The sequence below is a fragment of the Crocodylus porosus genome, unplaced genomic scaffold (assembly GCF_001723895.1).
Source record: "Crocodylus porosus isolate Cpor-Errol unplaced genomic scaffold, CroPor_comp1, whole genome shotgun sequence".
In the NCBI taxonomy this organism is placed as follows: Eukaryota; Metazoa; Chordata; order Crocodylia; family Crocodylidae; genus Crocodylus; species Crocodylus porosus.
Genome location: NW_017728949.1, coordinates 38,311,819 through 38,330,528, shown reverse-complemented (window position 1 = coordinate 38,330,528; position 18,710 = coordinate 38,311,819). Strand labels below are relative to the sequence as shown.

The 18,710-nt window shown below is 42.1% G+C and overlaps 1 protein-coding gene across 3 annotated transcripts in view; it reads left to right on the top strand.

The window, feature by feature from the left end:
* Positions 1 to 2,521: 2,521 nt before the first annotated feature.
* Positions 2,522 to 18,710, top strand: part of RBM45 (RNA binding motif protein 45) — a 25,792-nt gene continuing 9,603 nt past the window's right edge. The window contains exons 1-10 of one of the 3 annotated variants that reach the window (XM_019554497.1): positions 2,522 to 2,803; positions 4,623 to 4,745; positions 4,879 to 5,005; positions 7,791 to 7,907; positions 9,448 to 9,627; positions 11,312 to 11,441; positions 13,712 to 13,808; positions 14,189 to 14,352; positions 16,570 to 16,693; positions 17,393 to 17,512. In XM_019554497.1, the coding sequence (XP_019410042.1) occupies positions 2,525 to 2,803; positions 4,623 to 4,745; positions 4,879 to 5,005; positions 7,791 to 7,907; positions 9,448 to 9,627; positions 11,312 to 11,441; positions 13,712 to 13,808; positions 14,189 to 14,352; positions 16,570 to 16,693; positions 17,393 to 17,413 (1,362 nt within the window). In that variant the 5' untranslated portion in view covers positions 2,522 to 2,524 and the 3' untranslated portion in view covers positions 17,414 to 17,512. Of the gene's footprint in view, positions 2,804 to 4,622; positions 4,746 to 4,878; positions 5,006 to 7,790; positions 7,908 to 9,447; positions 9,628 to 11,311; positions 11,442 to 13,711; positions 13,809 to 14,188; positions 14,353 to 16,569; positions 16,694 to 17,392; positions 17,594 to 18,710 lie in introns of those variants that run through there. The other 2 variants (XM_019554496.1, XM_019554495.1) reach the window with 2 other exon arrangements.

Here is an 18,710-nt window from a genome sequence, read left to right as displayed (position 1 = left end):
AGGAGGTTGATGAAGTGGAGTTCATAGGCTCATCTCTGGGCAGCATTTTGTAAGTTACCTTTGAGGATCAGGACTGAGAGATTGGAGATAGAGTGGTTTTCTTGTGAGAAATGTGCCCCCACCGGTAATTGGGTATTTCTGTCTTTGATAGATTTCCGGTGTGCATTCATTCTGGTGCACAGTTGTTGTCTGGTCTCTCCATCAGGGCATCTGGTGCATTGGATGAGATACGCATATCAGCCCAGCCTCTGGCTTCTTACTTTTCATTCCATCCAGGAAGAGCACACACCAACTGCAGAGACTTCCTCAGCCTGACGAAGGGTTTTTGAACCCAAAAGCTTGCTTAATTGTTTTCCAACTATTTAAGTTGTCTAATAAAAGATAACAGATATACCCAAAAAACCTTGTCTACCTATGTCCTCAGACCAACACGGCTACAACCTGTTCCATAGCCCCTGTTCCATAAACCAAAACACTTCCAAATTTAATGCATCCCAGCAGCCTCCAAAGCACATTGCTCCTGCTGAGGAAGTCCCCCCCCAAACTTTCCCTCTGAAAACTTTTCCCCTTTTCCTGTGTCCTCCAAGCATAGCCCTCAGACCCCAGCTCTGCCACCTAGGCCTTTTCCACAAGCCGCCTGTCACTCCCAAGCTGTCTCATTCTGCAATGCTTATATTGCAGCAACATCTTTCCTCCTCCAGCCTCCGCTCCTGCTGTGTTGCGCCCAGGGACCTACCACTCCAAACAAGCTCCCCAGTAAGTTAAAAAGCTGGCACTCTAGTTGTCCAAACTGTTCCATTATGCAGTAGTCCAAAAACTCTGGAATAAATCAAATGCACGCTCTCAGATACCCTGCTGCTTCCCAAGACACTGTTCTATTGCACCATACCCTCAAAAGCACCATGTCTGTGCCCTCCTCCAGAGCAATGTTTCTTCTCACAGTGTACCAAAAACAGTGACCCTATCAAAGACATTCTCAACTCATCACTCAAAATGTGTTCAAAATGCTATATAGTGCACCGTAGAAAAACTGCTTTCACTCAACCTCAAAACATCACCGGAATACAACCTTGGGTTGCGTCCAGACAAGCACGGACATTAGTTACCTGGGGAAAAAGCAGCAGTAGCACATGGTGTGTCTGCTGCTTGTCCTTGGGGAATGCCTGTGCCATGCGCACTGTAGTGCGCGCTAGGTCACCCTGGGGGGTAGGGAGGCTGGGCTCTGGGGGTTGGGGCAGCTGCAGCTGTGGCAATCCTGCAGCTGGAAACCTGGCCAACAGCTGGACCGTGGCTTGGGCTGGCCAGGCTTTGGTTTTGGGCTGTGCATGCTGCTACCACATGTGCTGCCCCACTTTTTTCTGCATGGGTGCTTTGACCCCAGGATCTCCCTGGGTCAAAACCCGCTCTCTGTACTGCTGCCTGAACATGTGCTGTGTGGTGATGCAGACTGAGTCTGCTGTGCCACATACCTCACGGCTGCGCCCGTCTGGACGTGGCCTTGTTCATTCCCCAAATCCCAACAACTCATCCTTGCTTCTAGAAACTACCCATTACACCCCTGAAGCAGCAGTTCCCAAACTCTGACAGACTACATACCACTAACTTAAAATGATACAACTTTAAGTACCACCAGCAAATTTGTCAGTTCAGCCTTAAATACCACCACTAATTTTTTGTCATATGAAGTCATTATAATCAATCTGTTAACGTGTACCACTAACAGGTTGTCTGCATACCACTGGTGGTACCCGGTACCACGGTTTGGGGACTGCTGCCCTAAAGCATTGCCTCAAGACATTCAGAGAACACCTGTTACGCACTTGATCCTAAAATGCTAACTAAAACACAGACTTGACTATGCCAAAATCTGCCACCTGATAAAAATACCTGCTATATAAAAGAAATAAAAAAGAAAAATTCCCAGCAAAATACCCCTCCAAAATACCCACTGGTGAGCATCCTGTCCCCAAAAAGAATCTCTAGTGCTAAGGCCAAGGGCGGTCTTGTGGGATCCTACCTGAAGGTCCTAGAAGAACAGGTCTTTCATAGGAGAACTGTATGTGATGATGACATATGAATAGCCCGGGGGTTGCAATTCATGTTGTTTTGTGTGAAACAGAGAACAAAAATCATACGAAATTGACTTAAAATTTAAGCTTTTTTATGGACTTCAGTCTAATACAACCGCTGCATTAACAAAACAGGATGGAGACGAAGGCTGCATCTAACTTGGAGCCCCGAAACGCATGCGATTGGATGGTGTCAGGATTGCAACCCGATGATGACAACCGGCGGACGAGCCGCGACGCAAACCCGCCTGCGGCTGCGTCTGTACGCTCCATGCAGACAAGACAGTGGATGGAAAGCACCGGGAAGGGCAGATCCGGATCTCGCGTTTGTCTCCGCTGTGAAATACGGGCTGTCTGGCCGGGGGTTCACGCGCACACACGCACGCATACAGGGCGTGGGGAGGCGGGGCTCGCGACGCCCGCAGCTGCCGGGGGCGCTGTGGGACGCCGCGGCCATGGAGGAGGGCGGAGGGGCCGGGCTGGCGGTCGAGTGCGTGGACGAGCCGCCCAACAGCCGCCTGTTCGTGGTGCTGGGCAAGGACGCGGGCAAGGCGCTGATCCGCGAGCGCTTCGCGCCCTTTGGCGACATCCAGAACATCTGCCTGGTGCGCGACAGGCTCACGAGCGAGTCCCGCGGCGTCGCCTACGTCAAGTTCGCGCGCAGCTCGCAGGCCTGCCGGGCCATGGAGGCGCTGCACGGCCGCAGCCTGGCGCCTGACACCAAGCCCATCAAGGTACCGCCCGGCCGGCCCCGCTGGCTGGTCCTGGGGCCGCCGCTATCGGGGTCGAGGGACGAGACGAGCAGGCCGTGGCCAAGCCGCGGTGGCTTTTACCCGTGTCAAGGATGCTGCTGCTTTCTTGTGCTCGTGGCAAAGCCCCGGTCCCGCCTGGGCAGACCGGAGTGGGGATCGGGGTCCGGGGCTTGGAGAGGTGGCGCCCCAGCTTCCGACTTCCGCCTCTCCATGAGCACAAGGCTGGTCCCCACTGGGCCTCGGGGTGTTCAGACACTTCCCCACTGATCCGCATCACCCACCGTTGTCGCAAGTAGCCCCTTGGAGCCAAGGCTTGTTCACGCTGCATTTGTTTCTGTGCGTCGGACAGGATTTCTCCTGGCCTGTTTGTAGTCAGACTGCCTGTTTGCCTGTTCCTCAATGCAGGAAGGGATGGGGGGAGAGAAACATGACCCTGCACCTGCAAGAGGAAGCTCAGGGGAAGATAAGATTCCTGAGATGAGTTTTTATCTTCTTTGTTTAAATGGGTTAGGGCAGGGGTCTCAAACTTTCCACCCCATGGGACCAGCCCCTGGCACAGGGAGCTGGACCAGCTTTGGAGCCAGTGTGCAGGGCCAGTCTGGCTGGGTGCTGCATGCATGACGTGCCCTGTGCCAACCTCCAGTGCTGCACGAAGTGTGTGTGGCTGGTCCAGCCCTGCACACCACGTGTAGCATGTTCCAGCACAGAGTGCTTGCTCCCTATGGCGTGTGTGCTGGATCCAGCGCTGCACAGGGGATTTGGGGAGCAGGTAGTGTGCAGCACCCAGGACCATCTGCAGTACATGCAGCATCGGGTCCAGCCCACACCTCACGTGCAGCATGCAGGGCCTGAACATGGGGTGGTCCAGTGGGCTGTATATTTGATACCCCTGGGTTGGATTTTAAGGCCAGGGAATGCCTTGCTGATGAAGTGTGGCACTTCAGAAGCAAGATTTGTGGAAGTTCTTAAGAACTGAGTGGAATCAAAGGTTTTCTGCCTGTTGACTTGTTTTCTTGTTATCTGAACAATAAATATAAATGAGCCTAAACAGTCAGGAAGGGTTACGTGTTCACAGCAAGTCATGCAGATAAGCAGGATGGTTTTTAATAGAGCTTGTGACTTGGAGTTGGAAGAACAGGTTCTGGTCCATCTGCTACAGGATGACCTTAGGTGGATTTACTTCCCAGCCAAACATTTGCCTTGGAATCCTCTGAAGAATGCAATAGAAATGAATAATATTATTAGAAGTATAGTTAAGAACAAGGCCTAATTTATGCCATATTGCATGCAACATGCTTTTATTGTAAGATGCCCTGAGGCTTATGGGAAAGGTGGCATAGCGACTGAGCAATCAATAAATAAATGTACAGACTTTCATTAAAGTAAAAGGGGCATCAACACAATATTGTTAAATGTTGTTAAAATCATGGACGGACTTCAATAGCAGCACATTTTGTTACTGCAACACATTCTTAGGGGGCAGCTATGATAGCAGTACTGCTGACAGTAAGTCAGCCTAGGCACTCTGTCCGTTCCCCTCTATTCTACCTAAAATGTACAAAGGATTATTCTCTCAGCTGGGTTCCTGGCTGGAGGGGCTTACACTGGTTGCAGTAGCAGGTATTTTGTCATGAATGCTAATACTAGACAGTCTTTTGTGCTTTTTATTTCAGGAGTAGAGAAAATATGCAGAAGATAAGTGCAAAGCTTTTTGACAGCATCCAGTTATTTGTCTTGCATATCCATGTATGTATTTGTCTTTTTCTTTGATAGTTAATGCTTTATTTAATTCTTCTGTTAGGTATTAATTGCACAATCTAGAGCTTCTGGAAGCCACCGGGATGTTGAAGATGAAGAACTTACACGAATTTTTGTTATGATACCGAAGTCCTATACGGAGGAAGATTTGCGAGATAAATTTAAGGTACTAATTGACACCCAGTTAATTATTTTTTCTAATTGAATTTTCTTCGTTTATTTTTTTTGTCAGAAGAGATTAAAAATCAGTTGTTTTGTAAAATGCTATATAATAACTATTAACTCTTTAAATATCCTAGATATATGGAGATATTGACTATTGCAGCATTATTAAGAACAAGAACACAGGAGAAAGTAAAGGTTTGGGCTATGTGAAGTATATAAAACCATCTCAAGCTGCCCTGGCAATAGAAGAGTGTGATCGAAGTAAGAGTGTAATTGTAGTATTTTTTATACACATTTATTGTTAGAAGCTGCATGCTCATTGGTGTAGTTTTAAGTAACACTGGCTTCACGTCTTTGGTTATTATCAGCAGAGAAATTATTTATGGTTTAACTCCACCATAGTATGTGTAACTTCTGTAGAATTTAATCCCACAAACACACACACAGTTATGACCCATCTGACTAATCACCTGAATAAGTACTTTCAAGGTCTTTGATTAAAAATAAAAATAGTGAAATGACTGTATGAATGACTACAGTGATTTTCTTGATGCTGTATCACACATGTATGATGCAGTATATGCAGATTCAGTGCATTGGCTGAACCCCATTTTACAAAATTCTCTGTGCACAGGATCTATACAAAATAATGAGCATGATAATTTACAAAGATAAAAATAAACTGTATTATGATGACTTCTGTGTAAAGTACATACAGTATTGAAGGAAGATTTATTTAAACAATGTCTTTTCAGGCAATAATAATGTGTTAAATATTACAATTTTAACTGTGTTGCAGTTAAAATTGTTGTCTAGTGGTTAGAGCATAGGTTTGAGAGTAAAGAGGTGGGTGTTAGTTCTCATTTTGAACTTGGGCAGTTAATTTTTTTTTTGTATCTTAGTTTTTCTGTGTAAACGGAAATGATAAAGCTCACCTTTTTGGAGTGTTTTCTGCTTCTTAGCTGCTGTATGATAGCTATTTGTTTAATCGTTTTATAAAGTAGCAGTATTTGACACTACTCCCTCACAAATGTGTTAAGCAGTCACTAGCACTAAAATCCTTGTTGTGATTTTAGTAAAAGATATTCTTCAAATCTTCCTTTGTGAGCCAACAAACAGTCAGAGATTGAATCTGCCGACAAATCATGATCTATATTAGAATAACTTTGTTCTGAGTAGGTTGGGATGGAAAGATAACAGCTAACATTATTAACCTCATCTGTAATAGTTTATAAAGACTGCACATGTATCCCAAAATATGAATGTGTTCATTTTTAATACACAAGTAAATAAAGCTTAATGTAACATAACTAAAATCAGTATGCAGAAATACATGCATTGAAATGCCGATACCCTGAACCACATTTAGTTACAGTGTAAAGAGTATCAGAATATGTAGGTCAGATATTAGGAAAAACTTTCTTCCTAGGAGGGTAGTAAAGAACTGGAGCAGGTTACCTAGAGAGGTTGTGGAATCTCCATCCTTGGAGGTTTTTAAGACCCAGCTAGACAAAGCCTTAGCTGGGATGATCCAGCTGGGGATGGTCCTGCTTTGAGCAGGGGGTTGGATTAGATGTGACCTCCTGAAGTCCCTCCAACCCTATGATTCTATGACACTGCTAAAAAATTAGTGTTTCTCTTTAAATCCTTTTTCACGTCTGGCCTGAGGTCAGAAATAAATGAATTGGGTGGTTTGAGAGCTGACTAAATTGTTTACACAAGAGCAGTACCTAATTTTAAACATATTCTGTTCCTCAATAGTAATACTGAGACTGCACAAATATCCAGCTTCTAATTGCCTTCTTCTGTGTTGTTTATGCCCAGAATAACAGTATGTCTTGATGCTATAAAATAGGTTCTTTATAGATTCCTTGTGAAAGAAGAGATTCTGAGATAACTGCTTTCAGTTTTCTAATCAAGTTAAATTAAATGAATTGGAGATGAGGGTATACACACCGTAGCCATACTGATTTACAGGCAAAAGGAGTCAGAACTCGTGGCAGAAGTGATATCTTTTATTTAATTAGCTATTTACAAAAGATGTCTTTATTTGCAAGCTTTTGGGTACATTCACCCTTCTTCAGGCATGGGAGAATTCAAAGATTGTAAAATTTCTCTTAGGTGGAAATGAAAATTCATGTTTCACAGGAGAGCTGATGACGGGATTGTAAGATCTCCAGGTTGGAATAGTTCATTTTGTGCAAATTCAGGTCAGATAAAAGTTGGAACAGTCTTTTAACCTCAAAGTTGTGTGGTGGCAAGCGGGATGTAGAATTGTGTTTCTTTCTGGTTATGATGTTTCATATTTCACAGGAGAGCGGGGAGATGAAATGCTCTCCTGGGCGGGAATTTCTTTTGTGTTGAGGTGCCTCTAAGTTCCATGAAAATGCAAATTTAGTTTGAACAACAGTCAGGAGCAGGGTGTCAACTTTCAAGTTTCCAGGTGGTACATTTTGTTTCCTTGTTACAAAATTATGAAGTTTTCAGTTTTAAAGATAGCTAAAATTCGATATTTTCCATGTTTCAGGTATACTGGTTATAGCTGTATCATACCACCGGACAACTTTGAGGTAAAAATACTGTTCTAACTTATCTGAGCCTAATTTGCACAAAATGAACTATTCCAACCTGGAGATCTTACAACACCTTAAGCTGTCCTGTGAAATATGAATTTTCAATTTCACTTAGGAGAAATTTTGCAATCTTTGTATTCACCCAGGCCTGAAAAGGGCCCTAGGTGGGCACCAAAGAGCTTGCAAATAAAGATTTTTTTCCCCCAGTATATAGCTGGTCTAATAAAAGATATCACCTCTGCCATGAGTTCTGATTTCTTATAGATGAAGGGTTTTTGTTGTTCTTTCTTGTTTATAAGGTACATCTCTACTCTAACTACTTCTTTATTTTTTTTCTATTTTGTTTTTGTAAAGAAGTGGTAACTAATTGGGCTTTCTGTCTCATACTCTTTAAATATGATGCTTCATTAATGTGGTTATAGATGTATGAAAATGCATCGAGGAACTTGAAATGCATGTGGCTGATTTTTCAGATTACAGGGCCATTTTGGCTGAACCTAGAAAAAAGCCATCTGAATCCTCTGAACATGAAAATTACATTAGTTATGGTAGTGCTGAGCAGGAATCAAGAGGGAATATGTTTCCATTTGGTAAGTAACACCTTGATCATGTTAATAATGTTTTGTAAGTCTCTTAATATGATCATAAAATAATGATAAATGTGTTTCAGAGGGATGTTTGTGTAGAACAGAGAAGGAACAAATAGACTCCATTAGTGTTTAAAACACAGAGTTTAGGGGTGCATCCATGCATGCAGGCATGTGTGCTTGCAGGAGCTCAAAGAGCAGCAGCACAAATATGAGCCAGGGCTTTTTGCCTTGGCACACATGCCCAGACATTCGCTCATTAAAATACCCTGAATTGTGTTTTTTCGCTATTAAAATGAAATGCCACTGATATAGAGAGATCAACTGGACAATTTTTTATTGATCTATTTACAAGTTTAAAGCAGTTATGATAGAGGCACTGGTAGGCTTCCTCATAATAAAATAAATTCTAAATCTATATATAAATTCTAAATCTATTTATAAATTCTAAATCTATATAACATTTATCTATATAAATGTTAAGAAGCATTTACTTTTGGCTTCTTTGTCATAGACAATTCAGAGCTGTCCCTACCCGCTTCATTCACCAGAATGTGCAGCGCTGAGCAGCACTGATATACCAGTGCCATGCCCCTGCCCTTGCCCCTCACTCTGAACCCACAGCCTGCCCCAATCCCATGGGGCCAAATATGTGGGTGAGGGGTGTGTGAGGTCTGTGGGTAGATTATGGGGACAGTGGGTGTGGGGGATCATGCAGGGGGGCTGCTCAGGAGAGGTGAGCCCCCTGCCCCCCACAGGGGACACAGCTTCCTCAACAGGATCCACAGCTAACCACAGGAGCCAAAGCCCCCCTGCAGGGCCCACATGCCCCTCTGCAGGAGCTACAGCCCCCCCGCCAGGGCCTATAGCTCACCCCCACAGCAGCAGTGGCCGTTGGGGTGCTCGGGGACCCTCCTGGCACAGCCTCGCCCCATGTGGTGTGGGGCAGCGTGGCTCAGCTCCAGCTGCCTGGCACCTGGTGCTGCTTATGGCACACCATGTGGGCCTGACTAGGGTCAGTGTGGGGCTATGCCCCTTCAGGGAGCTCTGGTCTGCTCAGGATGTCACCTGGGGGCCAGTGCTGCTTGCAGGAATGGCCTATGTGCTGGGCTGGGTCCTGTGTGCACAGACCTGCCTGGGAGCTGTCCTGGCTATCCAGGTATCGAATTTTGAGCCTGCATTGGAAATATGAAGTGCAGGGAATGGGTTTTTTTGTTCTCAGTGTGCCTCTTGCCACGTCTCAAGCTGCTTTGAGATGTGGCAAGAGGCATGTGTAGGCTTGTCTAGACACACCCTGGGTATCTGGTTTCATTTCCAATTCAGATGCATAATTTTTGTATTCAGGCTTCCTATCTATTTTATTTTTTTTATGTTTTGCCTTGTGTTAATTGTTTGAAGAAAATAAGTATGCATTGATGAAATAAGCATATTGTCTTTACTTGACTTAGGTCCTAGACATTTTTAATATGATGTTTGACATTAAGACATAACAGTATCTTGACTTGTAATTTATTTTTATTCTTGTTTTTTATTGGCTCTTGAGGAGGGCAGACAGAATTTTGTAGTTTTGAAAAAAATGAGACCAGAGTTCAGAAATCAGTCTCCAAACGCCTGTCAGTGTCATCACGGCTCCCCTTCATAAAAGAGCAGCTGTTTACCCTCTTTGATCTAGTTCCAGGGCTGGAATACTGTGATGTGCAGCGAGATCCTCATACTAACTGTGGTAAATAGCAATATGCACAGAACCCCTTTCTTCTTCAAAATGTATGTCTGAAAATATTTTCCTCTTTTTTTCTTAGTTGTCTTTGTTCAAAAATGCATATTTCTTTGGGAATGGAGTATAAACTAATTTGGTACTCATGGGGTGCATCCAGATGAGTGTGCACATGCGTTTTCCAGGAGACAAATAGCAGTGGCACATAGCTGTGGTGCTGCTACTTGTCTGGGTGGGGAATGGGAGGCTGGGACCAGCACCTTGGCTGGCCCCAGCAGCCTTACCTCAGGTTGTGGGGGCTTCCTAGGACTGCATCTGAGGCAAGCCAGGCACAAAGAGCTTGGCTGTCAGCCAGAGTTTGGCTCTGGCCAGCCAGGATCTGGTTTTGGGTGGTATATGCTGCTGCCACCTGTGCTGCCCTGCTTATTTCTGTCTCAGGTTTTTTTGAGGCTGGGATCTCCTGGCATCAAAAAAGCCTGCCATGCCGCAAATTAGTGCAGCGAATGCTGGCCTGTGTGATTTGTGGTGCCGCAGATGGGTCTGTAGCACTGCAAACTATATGTGCGCAGTCCTCTGGACATACCCATGCTGTTTTCCTCTACTCTTTCTACTCTGTATCACCACATTTGACTAACCAGTAGGTCTGAATAGGTTATCTCCCTTACTAGACTCCTGAAAGTACTGATATTTTTCATATATGGGATCAGCTGACAACAACTCTTAGGGAAGTTTTTTACACATGCTCTGGGGGTTGCGGGTGTGGCATTTTAATTAAAGTGGCTCCAAGAGCCACTCTGATTAAAGTACTGCCATGCCTTGTGTATCAGCATCCCCATGCTTCAAAATAGCGGTGGGAGTGCTGGAATTCAATCTCATTTAGCTCTTTGAACTAAAGCCTGTCCAATGAGCTTTAGTTCAAGCACCCCTACTGCCATTTTGAAATGTGGTGATGCTGACACATGAGATGTAGAAGTCTGCTAGAGTACGGTAATTGCCATGTTCCAGTAGACTTGATTAATTAAGTATGCTCTATGATGTGCTGTAATCACAACACGTTGGAGCAGCCTCCGCTCTTGTGTACAGGCACCCCCAGGTTTCAAATGCTTGGAAGCTGAAACCAAATGAAAGCTATTTCATAATAGACTCCTGTCATCAATAGATTTATGACATCAACAATAGCTAGAATTGTTAAATGAAATGTGTGCATGTTTTTTGTTTAAGTTGCTTGCATCTTTTATACCTTTTAAAATTAAATATTCTATTATTTTTTCACTAAAATTCCACTACTGATACTGCTGTGGTGGAACAAGATAGATTAATTTACTGGGGCATTGTTAAGTATTTTTTTATCAGCAGTTTGGTTGATATGATATGAGACACCAAGGTGTATTCCTTTTTAAGCTGCAGTTTATAAGAAAAGTTGGGTGGCCTTTCTTTGACAAATAGTAAATTCATTGAAAAACTGAGTTTGGGGATTAGTGAAACTATTTCCAAATACAGGTCATATTCAGTGAAAAGTTTGGCCAAAAAAAGAAGGGAAGGATTTCTAAAATGTTAAAAATAAAGTAATGACTCATTTGAAATTGGACCCTGCTGCATTGTTTGCTTTTTTATACCTCACTTTACTAGTGTTTTCAGAATGTTAAACTTACCCAGATACTGTTGAAAGTATATATAATTTATCCATCTCTAGGGTATGCTGTGATTCAGTACAGCAGTGCAGCATCAGCTGTATATGCTAAGTACAAGCTACATGGTTTTGAATACCCACCTGGAAATCGGCTAGCAGTCACTTTCCTTGAAGATGGAAGTGATGGATCAGAGTGAGTAGCAACTCACGTAGGTTGTGACCCACACATTTTGGAGAGTCATGTTGCTCTTTAACAGTCACGTTTGGTGTAGGGGAATAAAACCTAGCTACTGCTGCTGTACAGTTTCATGCCTATTACACAGTTATGTCCTCTTATATTTTGGGTGTTTCACCCAAACTTCCCAGGGAGGGAAGTTTTTTAACACACCAAACATCACTGCTTTTCCTTAAAAGGAAAAGGGAAAATATTTCTTTAATTTTAAGAAGACTTCTTGAAAATAAAAACTGGACAGAAATCTTCTGGTTTTGAGAGACTTTTCTGCATGACTGTAAAAACTAACAGGATTTTGGTTCCAGGGGTATCAAAGAAGGGAACCTGAGTAGACATGGAAAATAAATTTTTTGGTCAGATGTTATTTAACTTAAACTCTTTACAAATAAAATGAAAAAAAGATTGTTAAGGATTCAGCAGACTGTTTTTCCATTTAATAATGTGGGTGAGCTCCTTTGTCTCAATTTTTTCCAGGAGACCATACAGAAAAATAGAGAAGGCAAGGACTTCATCTTCCTGATAAATGTCAGGAAATCTCAGATATGCATTATCAAAAAACAGAACAAAATACTCCCTTGAATACCCAGTTTATTTCATAAATCATCTTTAAGAGAAAATTCTTAAGTCTGTATATGAAGTCTGTATACTCATTATGAGCCAACATGCGATACATTGAAAGCTATTCTAGACCTTCTTTTAATGCTTAATTCAACAGCGTGGTTGATGGAGAAGAGAATTATAAGAAAGGTGGACATTTAAAAATGAACTTGGTGCAAGAAATACTTCAGGCAACTCAGAATAGTTCTTAATTTGTGAATGGGATCTTTGTATGCTTCTGATGAAACAAGAATGATGATCAAAATCATGGGTTGACAGCTGAAGACTTTGGTGATACTTGGCAGCAGGGTGGGTACATTTTGCAGGCACTCTCCCTGTACTGCCAAGAGGACAAATGCTAGTGGCGGGTGCTGTCCTCCTGCTGCTGGAGAGACAAGCTGGCAGAGTCCTAGTGCCTGCCTGTCTGCCTGCCTCTGACTCAGGGTGGATCATTGTGGTCCTCTGCCAAAAAAGGTTGTTTACCATTTCACTATATTGATAACCAAATACAAAATATTGGGATACATGTAGCTGATTCTGGATTATGAACAAGACAAATTTTCAAGTATTTGTTTACTTTTGTATGTTCCTAAACCATATCATGGAAGACTGAACAAACAGTTTTCTCAGTCGGCTTTTTTCCTCCATAAAAGCTTTGATTTAATAAGAAATATATGGAGAAAAGGAGCTGCTAATTGGCCACATCCATCCTTTACACAATCCATGCTTGTGGCATCAAAGTATTACTTTCCATTTTGTGAAAATCATTTTTCATATGTCTACTAAAATTTCTGTCTGTCCCTTTTGTCTTTTATTCATTGCTTACAGAAAAGGGTGCATTTTTCATGTATCTGAAGGATGCCTTATGAGGGCTGTCCAACTTCCAAGCAGCCAGGGGCCATGTGCTCTGCAGGCTGCACCAGCTAGGGTTACATGCCCTGCAGGGTGAGCCATGGCCACTGAGCTGTATGCCCCATAGATGCCCCTACCCACCACTGTATGATTTGTCCATGACCCTTCTCCTCCTACCACTGCACTTCATGCCCATGAACACTGCTCACCCATGTGGTCATCCTCCCCTCCCCATGCTGTGTACCTGCACAGGTCCTCCCCACTACACCTCACACCTGCAGCCTCACCCCCACCATCCTGGGATTGTGTGGCCTGAGATCACTGTTGGCTCACTCTGCTGATGCACTGCCTGACCACCTGGGGCAAGGGCAGGAAGCAGCAGCCAGAGGACTGAAGGGAAGCATGGAGACTTTACCTGCTGTTGCAGCTGGAGTGATGGAGAGGCTGGGCAGGGATCCTGGGGGCCTCAGTTTAATGCCTCATGGGCCACATGTGGGCTGTGGGCTGCCAGTTGGACATCCCTGTTTTATTACATCAAGATATGTGGAATTATTTTTTACAAAGTAAAAGAACTACATAGCGCATCCTACTTTGTCTATGTTAAGAGCTAAAGTGATAAATATATATAAATTCAAAATTATGCATGGCAAAATGAAAAGCTTGACTAGATTTTATATTATACATATAATTTTAGGTGTGTGTTGGGATGTATCTTCTCGCATTGTCAAATTTCTTAAGACTGTAGTAAGGTGGCTTTTTTCTAAAGACACTTCTGTTTGTAGCCTTATCAGAAAAATGGCAACACAGTTGGTGACTGCACAAGTGTCCTCAATGGTGTGGAATAGTAATCTAGTTAGTCAACAGCACAGGACATCTTCTGTAAGTAATTACCATGTATACTATTAATATTTTCTTCTTAATGCTCAATTTTTGTAAAAAATTGAAGTGTCTGATGAAAATCAGTATCCAAAATCTTCTTTTATCCCTTTCTGCTTTAGGAACTGTTTGGTTTTTAAAAAAAATAATATAGCTGATGGATTTGTATATGTCTGTTCTTTTTAAAGATATCTGGTCTTAATAGGATATATTGCCCGTGAAAAATATTGTCATTGAAACGTGCAAGAAAAATATATTACTTAAGCTTTGGCTATTAGAGAATCACTATATAATCCAGGACTCCAAAGCTCTAGAACAGTTACAGAAGCCTTAAGTGGGATGAAATGGAAATCTTCCTTTACCATTTCTTTTTGTTTTACCAGGCTTATGGAGACAGTTCTGGCTCTCAGTTACATCATCCCCAAACAGATGCTCTGCTCCCATCACACAAAAAAAAAGCTCCACCTGATACTTCTGTGAAGGAAAGGCTTTTTATAGTGTTTAATCCCCACCCTTTACCTGTACATGTATTTGAGGATGTGTTTTGGTAAGTTTCCATTTAAGTAATTTTTATAAATAAAATAGTGGAATAAATTTTGCAAAATTTAGAAATAGCGCAAAAAATTTAAAAGATCAAAATCATGAAAATTCTATCAGGAAATGACAGCAGCTAAAGTTTTCAGTAAATCATAATCCATTTTTTGAGGATTTGGGTCAGTATTTGGTGAAAGCCTGAAAAAGCGCAGCACATTACTAATAAATTAACCTGCTCTGTGGATAACTTAATCTAAAGTGATGTATTTAATTTCATAAGTTTTATTTGCAGAAAACAGTTAGTTGTATTACTGACTCCTTCAGCATTTCATTGAAATTTTCTCTTGCATCTATTTCATTTTGGAAATGAGTATTTTTTTTATTTGACATATGCTGAGATGCTTGCATGGTAACTTAGTTTCCTGTACCTTGCCCAGGCAGCACCTTGCACCTTGGCCAGACAGGGCCAAGGGAACTTCTGTGGGCCAGACAAAATGCCTTTGTGGGCCAGACCCAGCCTGTGGGCCATATTTTGCCCACCCCTGCGTTGTTAGTACGTCATCCACCCAAATTTGACTTCCCATCCTAATGATCAGGACCTCTGCTGGACCTGGCCTGTCTGCCACTCCTCCTACTGCTGGGGGCAGGACCCATGTGGGCAGGGCATGCAGCCGAGTGGATGGGATGGGGCATCAGGCAGGTGGGGAGCTGCATCCAGGAGCAGGATGGGTGAGTGGTGTTGGGACTAGAATCATAGAGTGTTGACAGTGCGGGGCTGGGACACAGGTCACAGCCATGATCTGCTCCCCTGCACACCCCTGCCTGTGGAACTGGCACCCATTGCAGGGACGTGCAGGCTGCAGATCGCAGCTCTGCTCCAGGCCTTGGCCCCACACTGTGACTGGCCTGCGATCCCAGCCTTAGCCTACCCACCTGCCCTGCTTCTAGATGCTGCTCCTGCCCCCGCATCCCAGCAGTATGCAGGGAGCACTTAGGGAGTTTTGGTGAGCTGTTGTGGAGGGATGCTGTGCGTGCTAAAATAGCCTGCGACAGCTCACTAAAATTCACGAAGTGGCCCTTTAACAAAATAATTGCCCACCCCTGTGATAACCACATTGCTCCCTTGTGTGCAGTTGGCTACATAAACTGATATATCTAATCCACAGTAACTTCATGGATCATCTAGTCGTGGGCACACATTTGATCTGAAACAGTGTAAAGTTTATCAGTGTAATACATATTTTTGGTGCTTTCTTCAAGGAATCATTTTAGGCAACTAGCATATCAGCCCCAAGACCTGAGATACAATTCTTGCTTTCAGTCTTTTAAAACCAATGTTAGTATTGCTTTGTCTACTTGCATTATTGGATTATTATATATTTATGAAAGAGTTGACATTTTCCCACTCTGAAATGGAAATCTCTGATGCTGAGTATTCTCTTAAGGCCAAGTTGACCAACAGACACAATACACCAATGATTCAGTTAGTAAAAAATTAAGCATTATGTTTGGCATGGTACATGTGCCTCCACACATGAAATAAATGAAGTAAGTAAGAGAGAACAGGCAACTTATTAGTAATAAACTAGGTGAAAAGTAACATTAATAAACTGACAAAGTAATAGTGGATGTAGCAATAATAATGAGTACGAGAATAGTATTCCAGAAAAACACAAATTTTTAAACAATGGTTTTTAACAAAGAACCTACATAGTATAAAATGCAGCAGCAGCTTTAGTTCAATTATGAATAAAGGAACACTATTTTATAGTATTTCAAGATTGTTATGTTTAAGCAAAGTTCCTGTTCTTTTAGGTCAAACTCTCACAGTGGGAAAATTCTGTTTCACCATATAGTTGTTCTCTAAGTTTAAGCTTTTGTAGCAGAACTTCCTGTCTACAGAGACAACTTTATGGCATCTCTATTGGAGAGACTTAGAACAGCTCTTTAAAAATTTCAACTACTTTAAAGCAGGCAAACAGAAGAAACCAATAATGCTGAGTTATAGGGAATTTAAAATGTACCTCTTTGGGGTCTTGGAGCCTACAACTAAAGACAGCAACTCTTTATTGTCTTTGCATCTAAATTACAACCTAGTAAAAAGTACATAATATACAAGTGTTTTTTTTTTCTTTTTCTGTACATTGTGACCCTTCTTTGGAACTACCTAGTAACTTAGGAAGGGATGACACTTTTTTGTAAAAACTTTAAAATATCTTTTTTTTTTTAGTTATTTTATTCTCAAAATGGAAATCATAAGTGAACAAACATCCATTTCCATTGGTCACACCGGAGCTCAAGAACTTTTGCCAGAAATACTGCCACTTATCTTTTCCAACCAAGATGTCAATCAGGTGTATTACCTAATATACTTTCTTTGGTGTATTAGGCAAATGTTGGTAATTCATATGGTGTAGGCTTATTGTTGGTATGCTTAGACCAGGGCTCTCCAAGGGGCAGCCTATGGCCTGTGCGTGGCCCATAAAGGATGAAATTGTGACCTTCAGGGTTTGTCAGTGCAGATGCCAGGGTCACTGTGTTGGCATGGTTCTGGAACCCAGGGGGAACACTGATGCTCTTCACCCCCCAGCCTCCCTGCTTGCAACTGAATTCAGGGTTTTCAGTCTGGCAACTCAAATCAGCATCAGCAGGAAGAGGCAGGGGTGAATGGTGCCAGCACTCATCCCTGGATTCTGAAACCATGTCAGTGCTGCCTCCTGCTGCTGGAAGCTGGTTGTCTGGTTCATAAGAAGTATTGGATTCATGGGGCCAAATAAGGTGGACAGCCCTAGCTTAGAGGTTCTGGTATAACAGTTCTTGCTTTTATTTCTTCATCTTCTAGGGCTATTCAAATGGAGGGAGATGTACAGAGATATGGGGGAGGGCAGCACAAAATCAGCTGCCAGGTCTGTGGAAGTAAAACTTACTGTCACTGTTAAAGTAGTATGCCATTGATCCGGAACTGTGGGTATCATAGCTTAGCAGTGTTTACAAGTTGGTAATATTATGAGGTTTATAACTTCACTTGTTTTTTCCTTGTTGGTGTTTTCTAGTCGGTTTGGACACCTTATTGAAGTTTACCGTGTGCCAGGAAAAAATGTGGGCTATGCTAAATTTGCAGACAGAACGAGCGCCAACAATGCTATAACTGCATTACATGGAAAGGTTGTGAATGGCGTCAGACTTAAAGTAAGACTGGCAGATTCACCTACAGAAGAGTCCAACAAACGTCAAAGAACTTATTGACATAGTGGGTAAGTAGTTGATCTATATTATTATGTAAACTAAAATGTAGCTAATGAACTTGATTGATCTCATTTACAGCATTTTAAATTGGCTGTCTACACTTGCCTGATAATACATTTGGAATATAAGGTTCTTGGCCAGAAAGAGACTTATTTTTTAAGTTAAAATGAATATTTATTATATTTTTGTAATATACGAAGAGATATTTACTAGTTGATAAATAACTATCTTTTCATTCAAATTAAAATAATCACATTATGTACTTGAAAATTTCAGTGTTGATTATACTTGATGGGGATAGAAGTATAAAAAAATAAAAAGTCTAATAGTCAATGTGTCTGTATCATTCTTTCATTAAAGAACACGTCTGCTATCACAGTGGTGTTAAATAAGTGACAAAGAGTTTAGGTCCCAAAAAGAGAATAGAGGAAGGAAGTTCAAATTAGGCACATCTGAGGAGGAGAAGGCAACATTAGAACCCAAATGTTTTGGAGAGTTGGGCCTTTTTTGGGGGATTATATCTTTTAAATGTCTTATAAAATCTCCCAGAAAAGAGAGAATGAAAGATTTTTCAATGGAATTGGAAATGTAAGACCCATACAAAGTAGATTGGACTTGTTCTCCTAAGTCATTAATGCACTTTGAAAGTCTTGCCCATTAGATTTAAGTTACATTTCCTGGGAAGAATGATTTTTATCTCCATATACAAAGATCAGAATTGGTGGTATTTTTTGCACTGTGCTTAGTGATTCTTCAGTATCACGATCACTGAAAATAAGAAAGTAAAGATTAGCAAAGACCATAATGTGGATATTTGAGAACTCCTGCTATATAGGTTAAATTGGAAATTCCATTCGGTGATATATCTTCCACAAGACCAAGAAAAGCAATTGTTCTGGAGTTGCAAAGTGTGAGGTAACTGGTCTACAACAGAATCAATCTAAACTGCATTAAAATAAGTAAATGCTAGATTTTACTTTCCATATTTAATTGAACATTAGTATTCCCTTAATACTTGTGCCACTTAGATTTGGTTTCATAGTTTCATAGTTTCATAGTAGCTAGAGTCGGAAGGGACCTAGGTAGATCATCTAGTCCGACCCCCTGCCTTGGCAGGAAAGAGCA